Source organism: Pleurodeles waltl, chromosome 4_1 (assembly GCF_031143425.1).
Source record: "Pleurodeles waltl isolate 20211129_DDA chromosome 4_1, aPleWal1.hap1.20221129, whole genome shotgun sequence".
Lineage (NCBI taxonomy): Eukaryota > Metazoa > Chordata > Amphibia > Caudata > Salamandridae > Pleurodeles > Pleurodeles waltl.
Window position 1 is genome coordinate 664,559,286 of NC_090442.1, and position 12,956 is coordinate 664,572,241.

Here is a 12,956-nt window from a genome sequence, read left to right on the forward strand (position 1 = left end):
GGAAAAAGAAATAATGGATAAAAGAAATAGCAAATTCCTCTGTGAAGGTTCTGTAATGGGTAAGAACGACTGGATGATGTGGATCATTTGAAATACGGTTTGTATGCCATTCTATGGCCTCTCCCCCTTTCTTTCTTTAAACTGTCTCTTATCCTGCAACTCTGAATCATTATCTGGGACAACAATGTCTAATATGGTCGAGGAAAAGGGGGAGGTGGGTGTTGACATCTTTCAGTGATGTTGAAAACTAGGTCAAGGTGATGTTATTTGACTACGTTCGCCATTTCAAAATGGTGGACAGTTACTGGAGATGACAGTGTAGGCAAAGAGGGAGCCAGATGAGGATGTGAAATGCAGACCTTGCCAAGCTTTTTTTGTTCATTTATTTATTCTTGGTTTTAGGGATTAGCAGTGGTATGGAGAAGTTGGAGAATTTTGAGAACCACATAGCGTGATGGTGAGATGAGCAGAGTAACAAAGAATGGTAGGGATAAAATATGCATGCTTATAAAACCTGGGCCCTAAGTAAGGCCTAGCTGAGCTCAAGAACAGGGATAGTTTGGTAATATGACTTGGTAATTTAAATTGCCATGGCAATATTGGCACTGTTGGATAATGTGGTTTCTAATGCAATATTTGGCGATGGTTCACTCAGAATAATCACTCAGTTGTTTAATTCAGCATTTACAGAAACCTTTGTTGCAGTTAGGCAGTATAGATTGGCTGTGCAGTAGATGGTGTAGCTCCTCCTACCTCTTCGTTTCCTCCTATATAGACAAAGATTACACTGGAGAAAACTGCAATATGAAACACTAGTGCTTGCTGGAATACACGGAAAACTATCAATTTACACAACCAAAAGATACATTCTCTATATGAGTCGCCCTTGTGGATTGTATATGACATGGCCAATCTTACCAGTCCATTCTTATCTTTTGTATGCATTTCTACCAATACTCATTCCGCCAATATGGCCCCCTATTTCAATAGTATTCCAGCTGTAATGTATCCTGTTTTCGGTATAGAGAGATGAAGCAACAGTGCGCTGCTGTAATGGAATGCAGTCCAGGCTTCCTAGTAGCCTTCATCTGAAGCAACCTTACTCCTGGGTTTCTCTATCTAGATCTGCTGTCACAAGTAAGCAAGCATATGGAAGTTTGAGTCTTTGCAGGAATACTTTTCACATTAGTTCACAAGCACAGACGGAATTATTTGCTTGCTTAGAAGGTAGAAGCAGCAGCAGTCCCCTCAAGCATGAATTTTCTGTGGAAATTGTAGAAGCAGCAAGACGATATGTTTTGTTATGTCCCTACAGTAATCTTTATGTTGCTGACCTTATAGACTTAAGATTGCAGCACACCTTGTTAGTTGCTGGGACTCAAGGTTCAGTTAAGGTGTTTGAAAACAAGAGGATTGTGTCATGCTTGGATCTTGAGTGATGTGGGTGGAAGCACCTGGGTGAGTGGGAAGGCTGGCCGATCTTAACCTGGACTAGTAAATCTTGGAGTTCAAGTGACTAGTGAGGTCCAGTTTTGGCATGCCATGGAATGTAGTAAGAAGAACATTAGGAACACACGCTATTCAGCCTTTGCATGATCTTCTGGTAGGTGGTATAGGTCACTCTTTTTTTGTAAACGTTATTTTTACTTTTTAACCTATGTTAAAAGTTAGGTGTAATGTCTAGTCTGGCAGTTTTAATTATTGTTTTAATTATTGCCTCAAATACATCTTTCCAATACAGGCACCAAGAGACATGCAAAAATGCGACATAAGTAATTTTACATTTTTTACATTGACTGAGACTGCTAGGATTAAAAGCTCCGGCGTGTAGTTTACATTGTGCAACATCTTAAAATGCATTAACTTGTTTTGATAACTGAAACCATACATTTAACCTGCACACAACAGTATTTCCAGCTATTATCTATTATAGGTCTACACAGATCAGTCTCCCAGCCCAGTATGGATTCATGGACTGACGTAACTATACCATTAATTAGATCTCTTTGAATCAACTTAGTTAACATTCCCAATTCTGGTGGGGCTTTGGGAAAATTTAGGAATGTTGAGCGTTCGGAGGTCCTTAATCTGTGATAAAGAAGCACTGCCATTGTTGTATTTCCTACTTTGTCTCTAAATCCCTGTGAGCTAATCCATTTCCACCCAGTACAGTAATACTTAGTTGTTTAACAGTCACACTGTTGCACACTCTAAAAGTGGTGAAAGGATTGGGTTGTCATCTATCTTTTTAAAAGGCGAGTAAGGTCCACACCCAGCAGTCCTGTTAGTTCCCACTAATCTAGTTTGGGATCCCTACAACATCTATCTTGGCACACTGCTGTTCTCAGAATAGTGCGAAGTGTGGGTGGTCTTGCCAATGCCTTTTCAACTCTAACAGGAGTCAGGGTTTTTGCATCTTTGAGCTAATATTTAGCATGGTGTTTGTGAGCAATTAGATAAGACATAGGTATGTGGCACTCCCAGGCCACCCTTGTTTGCAGGATGTGTGAGTACATCACATTTTAAATGGGGTTCCTTGCCTCCCCAAACCAACCCTGTAAGCGGTTACTGAAGTTCTTAAAGAACTCTTGAAAGTCCGACCAGAATGTTAACATATAATAGTTGATATAGGTCATTCTTGCAATGGTTCTAGAGAGCTTGATCCCTGGGTCAGTCAAAGTTTGCTCAAAAAGCAGCTTTCGTATGAAAAAGCCATGGAAGAAGGCAAGGTACCTGTTCTGTTTTTGTGAAACTTCTGTATAGCGCCACTAAGAAAACAAAGATTTCCTGGCGAACTGTTATCGCTTTTTGGTGGTTATAATAAATGCTTTTACATCATATTCCAAGACATCTAAATTTGACTATTTATTATCCTTAATCTCAGTTGATGTTGACTGAGGTAGCAACCTCTTCAACATGTTCTTTTTAAAACAACAATCTATGTAAAAAATAGTTAAATAATATTCCACTAACTAATGCAATTAGTTATTTCATTATAAAGAGGGGGTGAAGGAACCAGATTGCTACAATTCCCACACTAATTAAAGGTAGTATCAAACTGGATTGAAAAAGGGGAAAGAGAAGAAATATTTATGTATAATCCATGCAAATTTTTCCATAGACAGTTTGTGTTTTTAGGAGCATTTTCAAAGATGTTGCAGCACTGTAGTTAAATACCTTGATATGCGGATTGCCTTGATCTGACTCATGAGGCAGCTTTATTATTTTATTTATTGTGAATAACGTTTCATACAAAAGTGATTGTTTCCGAGTGAGTGAGGAACGTAAGGATGCTGAGGATGGTTATGTGTGTGTGCGAGCACGTGCATGCACACTGTGTTCATCAGCTGACAGGATCTGGCCTGTGGTGTCTTGAGAATTGTAGGAAATTGGGTTACTGGTTGAGGGGCTGAAGCCCCACTCAGCAGCAACCACAATCTTTGCCAGGGTGAAACACAAGCAAACCCCAAAATAATCTGTGCTTTACCTTCTGGTAGCTTGGCACCAAAGCAGTCAAGCTTAATTTGGAGGCAATATGTAAAGTATTTATGCACCACTTCAAACAGTAATAAAATGAAAAAACATCATAAGAAAATCCCACCAAATTTAGAAAAATAGAGTAAAATTAATAAATTGAGATCAAAGAAACAAAAATCTAATCAATAGAACAGGAGATATGCAATATCAAAGTTTTAAGTAAAAATAGTACATAGAAACATACAGCACCATCTGTGGTCATTTGGTTGCAATGGACGAGGATAAAGGCCCTCATTACGAACCTGGCGGTTTGGCCCGCCATGCGGCAGCGGCGGCTGAAGCCGTCAGCCGGCATGGCGGGCCAAACCGCCATATTTTGAACATGGTGAGGGCTGCCAGGCTCCCGCCATCAGGCAGCCTGGCAACGAGTTGAAACACCATCCGCCAGGGTAGCGGTGCTACCCTGCGGATAATGTTTTATTTCCCGCCAGCTTTTTACCTGGTGGGATATCCCGCCAGGAAAAGGCTGGTGGAGGGGGTGCCCCGGGGCACCCCTGGGGGCCCCTGCACTGCCCATGCACTTTGCATGGGCTGTGCAGGGGCCCCAGTGCAGAGCCCCCTTGCGCAGGTCACTGCCCGATTTTCGGGCAGTGAACTGCGCGACGGGTGCAACTGCACCTGCCGCACAGAGGCACTGATGGCGGCTCCATGTGGAGCCGCCGTCAATGTCCCGGCCAAGCCTTTCTGTGAGCTGGAGTGCGGAAACAATGTTTCCGCCCGCCGGTCCACAGAAAGGTTCATTATTTGGCCGGCGGGGTTCCGGGGTCTCTGCCAGTCAGTGTTTTGACCGCCAGCATGAACACGGCGGTTGTTTCCGCTGTGTTCATAATGACCACCAAAGTCACCAGTTCAGACCGACCGAGAAGGACTGCGGGTGGGATACAGGGACCAAGTTAGGCACGCTGAACAAAGTATCTTAAATCCAGGTTGTGGAGTGTTGCAAGGTCCTGTGTCAAGAATGCGCTGTCGTCGTAGATCCCGTTGAGAAGAGCTTGCGATGCAAAGGCCTGCGTTGAGGATGCTTTGCGCAACAGCGGTTCCGGGGAAGTGCTGCAAGGAGATGCATTGAGTTGCATTGGTTCTGCCCACAGGACCAGTGAGGCTGGAAGAAAAGATTCAGGCCCACTTCCAAGGGTCCAGGACTTTGGTGGCACTACTTGGGAGATAGCACTCACTGCAGAAAGAGTCCAGCTGCTAGGTTCAAGGTGGTTGGACCCTTATCTGTCCCTGACAACTATCCCTTGGAGTCACTGTGGTGGTCCTGGGGTCCAGGTGCATGTCCAGTCTTTCTCACTCAGGCAGCAGGGCAGCAAGCCAACAGATTAGCAGTCCTTCTTGCACAGTAACACAGCAGTCCTTCTGAGTCTTCCACAGGTCAAGTGGTGTACTCAAAAGTTGTATCTGAAGGTTCAAAATTTATACCTGGTACCCACTTTGAAGTAGGAGAGATTTCTAGAGGCTTCCACCCCTAAAGGTGCTTGGAATTTTCTGCCTCCCCTCTCCTGGACTCACCTTGTCTGGGGTCACAAAAGACTAGTGTCAAACCCTTTGTGAGTGTGCCCAGGCAGAGCCTTTGTGATGTGCAAATGTGGTAAGTGACAGATCCTCCTCCGACCCTGGTCAAGTCATAGATGGTAAATCCTGCCAACAGCTTCTCCCATTTGTCTCCCTGCCTGGGAGCAATACACAAAGACCAAATGCCAGCTACATCAAGTCATGTGACTCGGAATACTGGCAGCAGGCACCAAACAGTTAGGACACGAAAATGCATCCTTTCTAAAAGTGCCATTTTCTGAATTATGACTTAAAAATCAAACTTTACCATTACAGAGGGTTTTAAATTACAATTCTTTCAACACCAAGCTCGACATTCCTACTTGCTCCCAATTTAAAGTTAGCACTTAGTAAAAGTAATAAGTAACCCAATGTTATCTTTTGGAAGAGGTAGGATTTGCAGCAGTGAAAAACAAATGTAGATGTTTTACGCTACCAGAACATGCAAAACTTAAAGGAATATGTCCAGATTTTGTAATATACACACTCAACCCTTTGGGGTGTGTAGGGTGTAACCAAGGGATTGCATATGTATTAAAAAGAAAGGTTTAGGCCTGGCAAAGGGTTTATTTTGCCAGCTCAAAATGGCAGTTTAAAACTGCACACGTAGGCTGCAATGGCAGGCCTGAGACATGTTTAAAAGTGTTAAGTCGGGGACACTATTAGTGCTATGGGCCCTAGGTAAGGTAGTACCACTTTACTAAGGAGTTACAAGTAAATTAAATGTGCTAATTGTCCGTAGGCCAATTTTCCCATATTATCAAGTTTGAAGGAGATAGCACAAGCATTTTAGCACTGGTTAGCAGTGGTAAAGTATGCAGAGTCCTAAAGCCAGCAAAAACAGGAGGATAGAAGGCAAACAACCGGAGGAAAACCACACCAATGATGCCAAATAAGATTGCTAACCCGCAGCTGCTTTGAGTGATTGAGTGACAGTTTGGATAAGAAGGTAGCAGGATGTGTAGGGCTGGCTGGCTCTGTCAAGTTTCTAATGAAGGCCTCTTGATTGCAAACATGCCTGGATAGTACTCATCTAAAGTTTCACTGGTGGCATTCATCATTCCACCTATAAGAAGGGGTCCATCCTTATGAAACTCCTGATGTTAAATCATTCTGTCAGCACAATTCTGAATCAAGCTCAGCGATTACAAAACATTAATTCTCAAAATTAATATTGGAGTCATTTGCAAAGTGGTGTCTTTTGCTTCACATGAAACTGCATATTATGGTGTGCTGCTCCAAATTATTCAACTAGAATCAATATCATTTGAGACCACAGTTGCTGGAAGCAGAGTAAGGATACATTTCAATTTACCACGGGGGGGGGCCCTTATCAATATGATTTTAGGAATGGCTACAAAGTCAGTGTCAAGTACATAGGCAGTTCTCAGTTCTTCTCCTTCGCAAGGTCTATCAAATGCGCTTCTCTGCACTTGCCTCTGCAACTCATTCTGTTTTGTGATCAGTTTTCATGTATGTGTAATCCAGCCCTATTTCTTGTTGCAGCTTCAAGTTGAAATGTTATAATTACTATTGCGAAGCCATGGAGGTGTTAGAGTTTTATAAATTGTTTCAATTAGCTTTATATAAAATAGATTTGGTGAAGTGTAACGCCAAAGTAATGTTGCATGATAAATACAGTGCCAATACAATTCTACATTTAAAGTGGTGTACTACATATACCACACTCAAACAACTACAATAACAGGGCAAAAGCAGAGTGCTGTGAAGAAAATATATGGAAGAAGTAAATAGATGTGTCTACGCACACAGAATGTGCTCATAATGGCAAATAAAGTTGCAAGCCTCTAAAAAAAAAAGTGAGCGAAATGTGACGAAACTTCCGTTAGGAGAAAGCTGAACACTTCAGCACTAGGAAGAACTCTGTATGCAACAAAAAGAAAATTATCCAACCGAAAAGAGGTGAGACTTTAGAAAATGTGAAAGCCTTACCTGCCACATCAAACTCGACTTCGAGGGTCACTTTGCTGGTGATGGAGGAGTCTCGCAGGAGCTGATTGGCTTCTTCAAAAGTACTGTCCTCCGTTTGGATCCCATTTATTGCCAGCACACGATCCCCAACCTGAAGCACCCCACATCTGTTAAAAGACATCACAAAACAGTCACTGATTTGAGGGATCCAGACAAGATCAGCTAGCCGTCTCCCACAGAGCAACAGGTCATGACTGAAGCTCGCCGCACAGCGCTACCGACTTTTTAATTCTACCTGAACTCAAGTTGGTTGCACTTTTTTCTTTTTCAGAAACCTCTCCTGTTTCCAGATGTTTTATATTTTGCTATTTTTCATCAAAGCAGAAGTTATGCACCTTTATTATGGCACAACCCTCTAAAACAGGGCGTTTTATATGACGTAAATACTCTGTTGTTATGAAGTAAAGACGGTACTTGTGTTTTTGGTAATCCATATTATAGAACGCCTAAAGATTAGAGTCATGAATTGTCACTGGGCTATTTATCTGGGCACAGACTAACAGCGATTGTCATTTAAATAAATACCAAAACCAACTTCAGGCCATATTTTTATAAAAGTCACATACAGTAAACTCTTAACACCTCAGTGTTGGTTTTCATCAGATGCAAAAATGGTCACATCTAGCCCTTGCGTACTCAAAACCAGGCTCTTAGCCTGAACAAAATTGTTCTCAAGGGAGCTTTTCAGCTGGAAAGGATGCAACATATATTATCCATACCTTGGAAAAATCTGCAGAATAACCATGTTCCACATTTTAGGAAAACACTGCACAGCTAATGTTTTAATTCTGATTTTGCTTAATTTCTAACGATCCTACTTGTCAGAGCCTCAAAGAAGATGAAACCCCAAACAAAGCCAAGCTGACTCCCTGATAGGCTGCGGGCCCCATTACCAGTGCCCTCGGTGATCACGTTATTGATAACTGTGCCTATAAATGTTTGTGTTTGGTTTACAGCACTCAACCTCATTCCAGAGAAGACAAGCAACTTTAGTCAATAGTTGACTGTGTTTGAGGCTGAACAGGGAGTGGGCACCTCTTGAAATGAGTTTGCAGAAGCAACAATTCTCTATAAGCCAAAATACTGTCAAAACATAATGGTTGTATTTAGAAGGTAACCATAAATGTTGTTTGCCTAAGTGATCACTGCACAAACAGGAAAGGCTTGTGTCACGAAGAGGTTTGCAAAACAAACTTCTTTGATCTTGGCTTTGACTTCTGACGTTTGAACGATGAAACGTAAGGCTGTGCCTAACTTGTAGACTTTTATAGCTCTCATAAATGCCTCTATGTGTCTTATTTTCTTTTTAATTAGCACTGTATTGGGGCTTCTGATAAAAGAAACAATAAGACCCTGCTGCCACTTTTTATTCCCATGCCTAATCAAGAGCAATAGAAATGTGGTATAAAACCCATCATTTGGAGCACTGTGTGCTAATGTGCCAGCCAGGAACCTGGTTGTTCCAGATGCTCTGGTATTTTACTGTCTTATGAAAGCCATTTCAAGTTAGTTTTCCATAGCGCAGTTTATGGCATATTTTTATTAGAAACCAGAAATGGATGCTTCCCAAAATAAGTTTAGTAAAGATGGTTGTGTGTTGTCGTGCATGCATGTTTCGGTGGTCTATGTAGGCAAGTGTATGAATACAGTTATCAACTGTGGGAAGAAATCAGATCACCTTACCTTTCTGCTGGGCTGTCTACGTCGATGTACGAAATTAGTGGCGGTGACGAAAGGGTCTCAGTGGCAAAAACACTGCCTTGGAGCTGAATCCCAAAGCCTACGATAGGGTCTGCCGTCAGCACCACCTCAGTGCTCTCCGTGTGAACCACCTGACCAGCTAGACCCACAGTACTTGATGCCAGGGACACTACGGGAAACAGAACACGAGAGAAGAGTCTTTTGGCAAATGGCAAACAGAATAATGCAAGTTTTCAAAAACCAACATACATTTCTCAATACAGGCTTGCCAGGATCTATTGCATCAACAAGTAAAAGCGCAACACCACCATTAGAAACAGAACATGCATTGGCAATGCCAATAGGTCTGGCTTTAAAGGAATGTTGCATATTAACGTGAAGCATTGCAAAAATAATTGCATGGGAATAGGTATGTATTTCCATGGAAGCAAAGAACTGTTGAATAATATTGCTGTAGGTTAAAAGGTCAAGTGACAGCTGCAGTGTCAAGCCAGACCTAAACATCCATGTAGGTTAATGACTGCCCTCCTCCCATCTGTGCTGCGCTAGAGGAAAACACCATACATTATCTAGTTATCTAAGACACTTTAATAGCATTACAATGTCATGTGTGTATGTCCTTGAACGTTCAGGATGAGGCAGCTGGATAAATAAACAGAATAGTCACAGCTGTGTGGGCAAGCACTTCCTGTGTAGAAATTCTGCTCAATCTAAACTTGTACTTCTGCAGTTGCAAATCCTGAGACTCCCAAAATCATAGGGTTTGCAACAGCAAAATGGCATTGCACAATGTACTAACCCCTTTTTTTGGTCGAAAATGCCTTTTGAAATTGTAAAAATTGTTTCCAACTCATTCCGAATTGCACATAAGTGATGAAACAAGGAAGTCCCCTCCTGACTGTGAATTGGAATGAGCAGTATCAATAGTTTGCAACTGTAATTGTTGTCCCAAAACATTGGAATTTATCAACTTAAAGAAGGTCGTAAGCCATTTTGGATAGCTTTCTCTTTGGAAATTGTGTTGGGAAACACTTTTATTTAAGTAGGACCGGCTCCTCTATGGAACACAGGAGGTAAAATGTTTCCAGTTGGGGGATACACACGCAGGGATAGAAATCTGCGCACAGGGATAGTGGTCTGCTGTCCTTGCAACTACTGTGTTTGTAGCCGGTCACAGGGGCTCAAAAATTGCTTTCCACCTAATATTCATTAGGCAGGTGGTTCTATAACCCTACTTGGAGTGGAGATTTTATGGGGCTAACTATCAGCAGATATATCCCATCACAAAATCACTGACAGGTTGCAAAATGTCACTGTGTGATTTCAAATCACTATTTGCAACCTATTTGTCCGCACATCTGGCCATTAGTGAATGGACGCATGTGATAGATTATCAGCGCTGGATTAGCATCTCATGTTTGAAATGCTTTCGCTACAATAAAAATGTTCACTGTAAATGATAAGGCAGCTTCCAGGAGCAAGATACACTTCTCATCAAACACTAGGGATAGAGAAAAATCTTGCACCATAAGACAGTGATTTTGCATTTGCATTCCATACTCCTTTTTGTGTGGAGCAACACTGAAGTTTGCACAGAGCTGCTGGGCACTGTTGGCCCATCATTGCATTCTATTTCTAGCAACAAACGCGAGCAAATGGCTTTGCCTATATTAAGGGTAATATGATTAGTAATAATGTCTGAAGAAGCCCTTCTTCCAAACATGAAATTGTAAGAACAGATAGCTGAAGGACATAGGAACACTGGTGAGTAGGACTGTAGATAGGAACCTAGAGGATCAGCTGCATGCGGCCGCAGGCAGAACAGGCACATCAATTCCAGAGAAGCAGGAATGGCATCACTGCAAGGAAACCTATGTCACTTGTTCAATCTGTGCTTAGAGTAATCAGTCTAGATAATGCTCCGCCACAAATGGAAGCTCATCACATGCGGATAATAGCATGCAGAATGAGCTACCTGCCTTCGGGGAGGAATGCCACCATGAAGGCATTAATTAGAAATATGGATAGGACTCGGGTACTGAATGACTAGTGGTTTTGTGACCGACAGCTCCCTAATGTCTGCATGGTCAAGAACAGAGAATAGGCCACATCAAAACCATTTCTCTGAACTTACTCATGAGATTCAGCAACCGTTCAGGATTTCAAACAGGAATGCCGCTAACAGCGTTCAAAGAAATGAGAATTCTTTCTACTCTACTACAATAGTGACAGGTTATAAAGAATATATAGTATATGTTGCAGTGGCTTTATTGTGTCATAGCAAATATCAATACAGCTGTATCTCAATTCTACTTATCGATTTGGAACTCCAACCCACAGTTCATTCAAAATTCTATTACCTATTTGACAATTTATAAAGTAAGTGGACAACACAAAAGTGGTGAATGGAAACGTTTGACTCAATATGCAGCTCTGGCCAGCAATGGGAAATTATCATAAGTGTATTCCATTGCATTGGAATCCATTCCATCCTTTTAGTGTTGTCTAAGTGAGTCACTAAGTGACATTGGTATGCCTAGATCTGGGTCCACGCCTTGGCTCCATAGGGCCGCAGCTCAATGGTGGCGCCCAATAAAGCTGAACATGTTTGGGTTTGCCTGTGTTCCTGCTTTTAGGAGATATGGCCTTACAGTTTGGAGTGGACTATGGTTAATTTGCATATGGTCATTACTAGTGGGTCACATTCATTCTCATGGGTCACTACCATCTATCTATCCCTTTAGTACTTTCCAAACAGAGCATAATTTGTCATATTAATTATAGTTTAAAATGTCATCTTTTCCTGATTCATATTGTAGATTCTAGGGTTGATCAGGTCTACTAATCTGATTTCACTACAGTCAGAATAAACATGTTAGTGTGTACTATCATGTGAAAACTGCCCACTGCTCAAGAGTATGGCTCTCATTGCACGCAGACACACTTTCATGAAAGCACTACAGCACTATTGCATTAGAACACTTGAAATAGCCATTTGGAGGGATCTACAAATGCTATACATTTAGCTTGAAGATATATCTCGAGTCATAGCAACGGCAGCTACAGAGATGCGTTTTTCCCATTTCAAATTTACCAAAGATAGAAGACAAGTCGTTCTTTGTGAGAGTGTGCTTGCCGCAGGTACAGTTGTGTACATCATACATATAAGTAACACAGTGTAACCTTTATGAGGTTTATAATTATTCTGAAAAGTGTGAACCTTTTACTCTGATAAGTGTAATGCAATGTTCTCAGATGAGGCTTGGTTAATAAGCGTTCTTCTGTAGTGAACAGTTGTTAGAACTCTGAACTACTTGGACTAAACCTGGGTGTGTGGCTTGAGGACAGCACAGATAATGGTTGGCAACCTAAAGGCTGAGTAGATGGAATATTCAAGGTGACTGGCAGGAGGGATCTGTCCAGCAACATTTTGAAGACAGGCTTAACTCTTCCGAAATATGCCACAAATTGATCAATCACATTACCGAGGGAATTTCTTAGGTGAAACCTATTATTGTATTTACAGGTTGATGCTATCTCCTGAAATAAAATGTTGTACTTCAGAGGATTACTGACCGAGAAGAGGTCTGGCATTTAATGTTTAACCTTGGTGCTACATAATAAGAACATATATCCATGTGATACACTTGGGAAAGCTATTCCTTCTACGAAACGTGCACTTCTGAAGGTATGGCTATATAAAGTATTTAAAGCCCAATATTTATTCCCACTTCATGGATGAGTAAGCGTTCCCCCATCAACAGCTGACATTAGGTTTTCTACAGAATCATGTAGCTGGACATGACAAGTAAAGCACAGAGGTATGCTAAAATAAATTGCTCACTAGGAGACCAAGGCTCTAGTTCATAAAGCTTGTTTTCATCAGTAGGTGTGCGTAGGGATAAGCAACACCTACTGATGTGGACGTCAGTTATGGGCAACCAGGAATAGCAGTTGTTACCCATGACCTCCCCGTTGAAATTTGGGGTCTGCCCCTACTCGTGAAGAAATGTTCAGGAACAGAAAGTAATTAGGACTTAGAGAACTCTAATCACTCCATGTAGTTTCTACTTCTTGCCTATAGCCTATCACCTGAGCTACTAGAAACTGAGTTTTTTAAGGGAGGATGTGTGTGTCAAAGTTTCAACTCTGTGGCTGGCAAAGAGTTGTGC

At 41.7% G+C, this 12,956-nt stretch overlaps 1 protein-coding gene across 21 annotated transcripts in view; it reads right to left on the minus strand.

Annotated features, from left to right (window-relative positions):
* GRIP1 (glutamate receptor interacting protein 1) overlaps nt 1–12,956 on the minus strand; it is a 1,044,357-nt gene that overhangs the window by 145,020 nt on the left and 886,381 nt on the right. For all 21 annotated transcript variants that reach the window (XM_069229162.1, XM_069229153.1, XM_069229151.1 and 18 more), the window contains 2 exons: nt 8,767–8,953; nt 7,045–7,190 (listed from right to left, as the gene is read on the minus strand). In XM_069229162.1, coding sequence (XP_069085263.1) covers nt 7,045–7,190; nt 8,767–8,953 — 333 coding nt within the window. The remainder of the gene's footprint in view (nt 1–7,044; nt 7,191–8,766; nt 8,954–12,956) is intronic.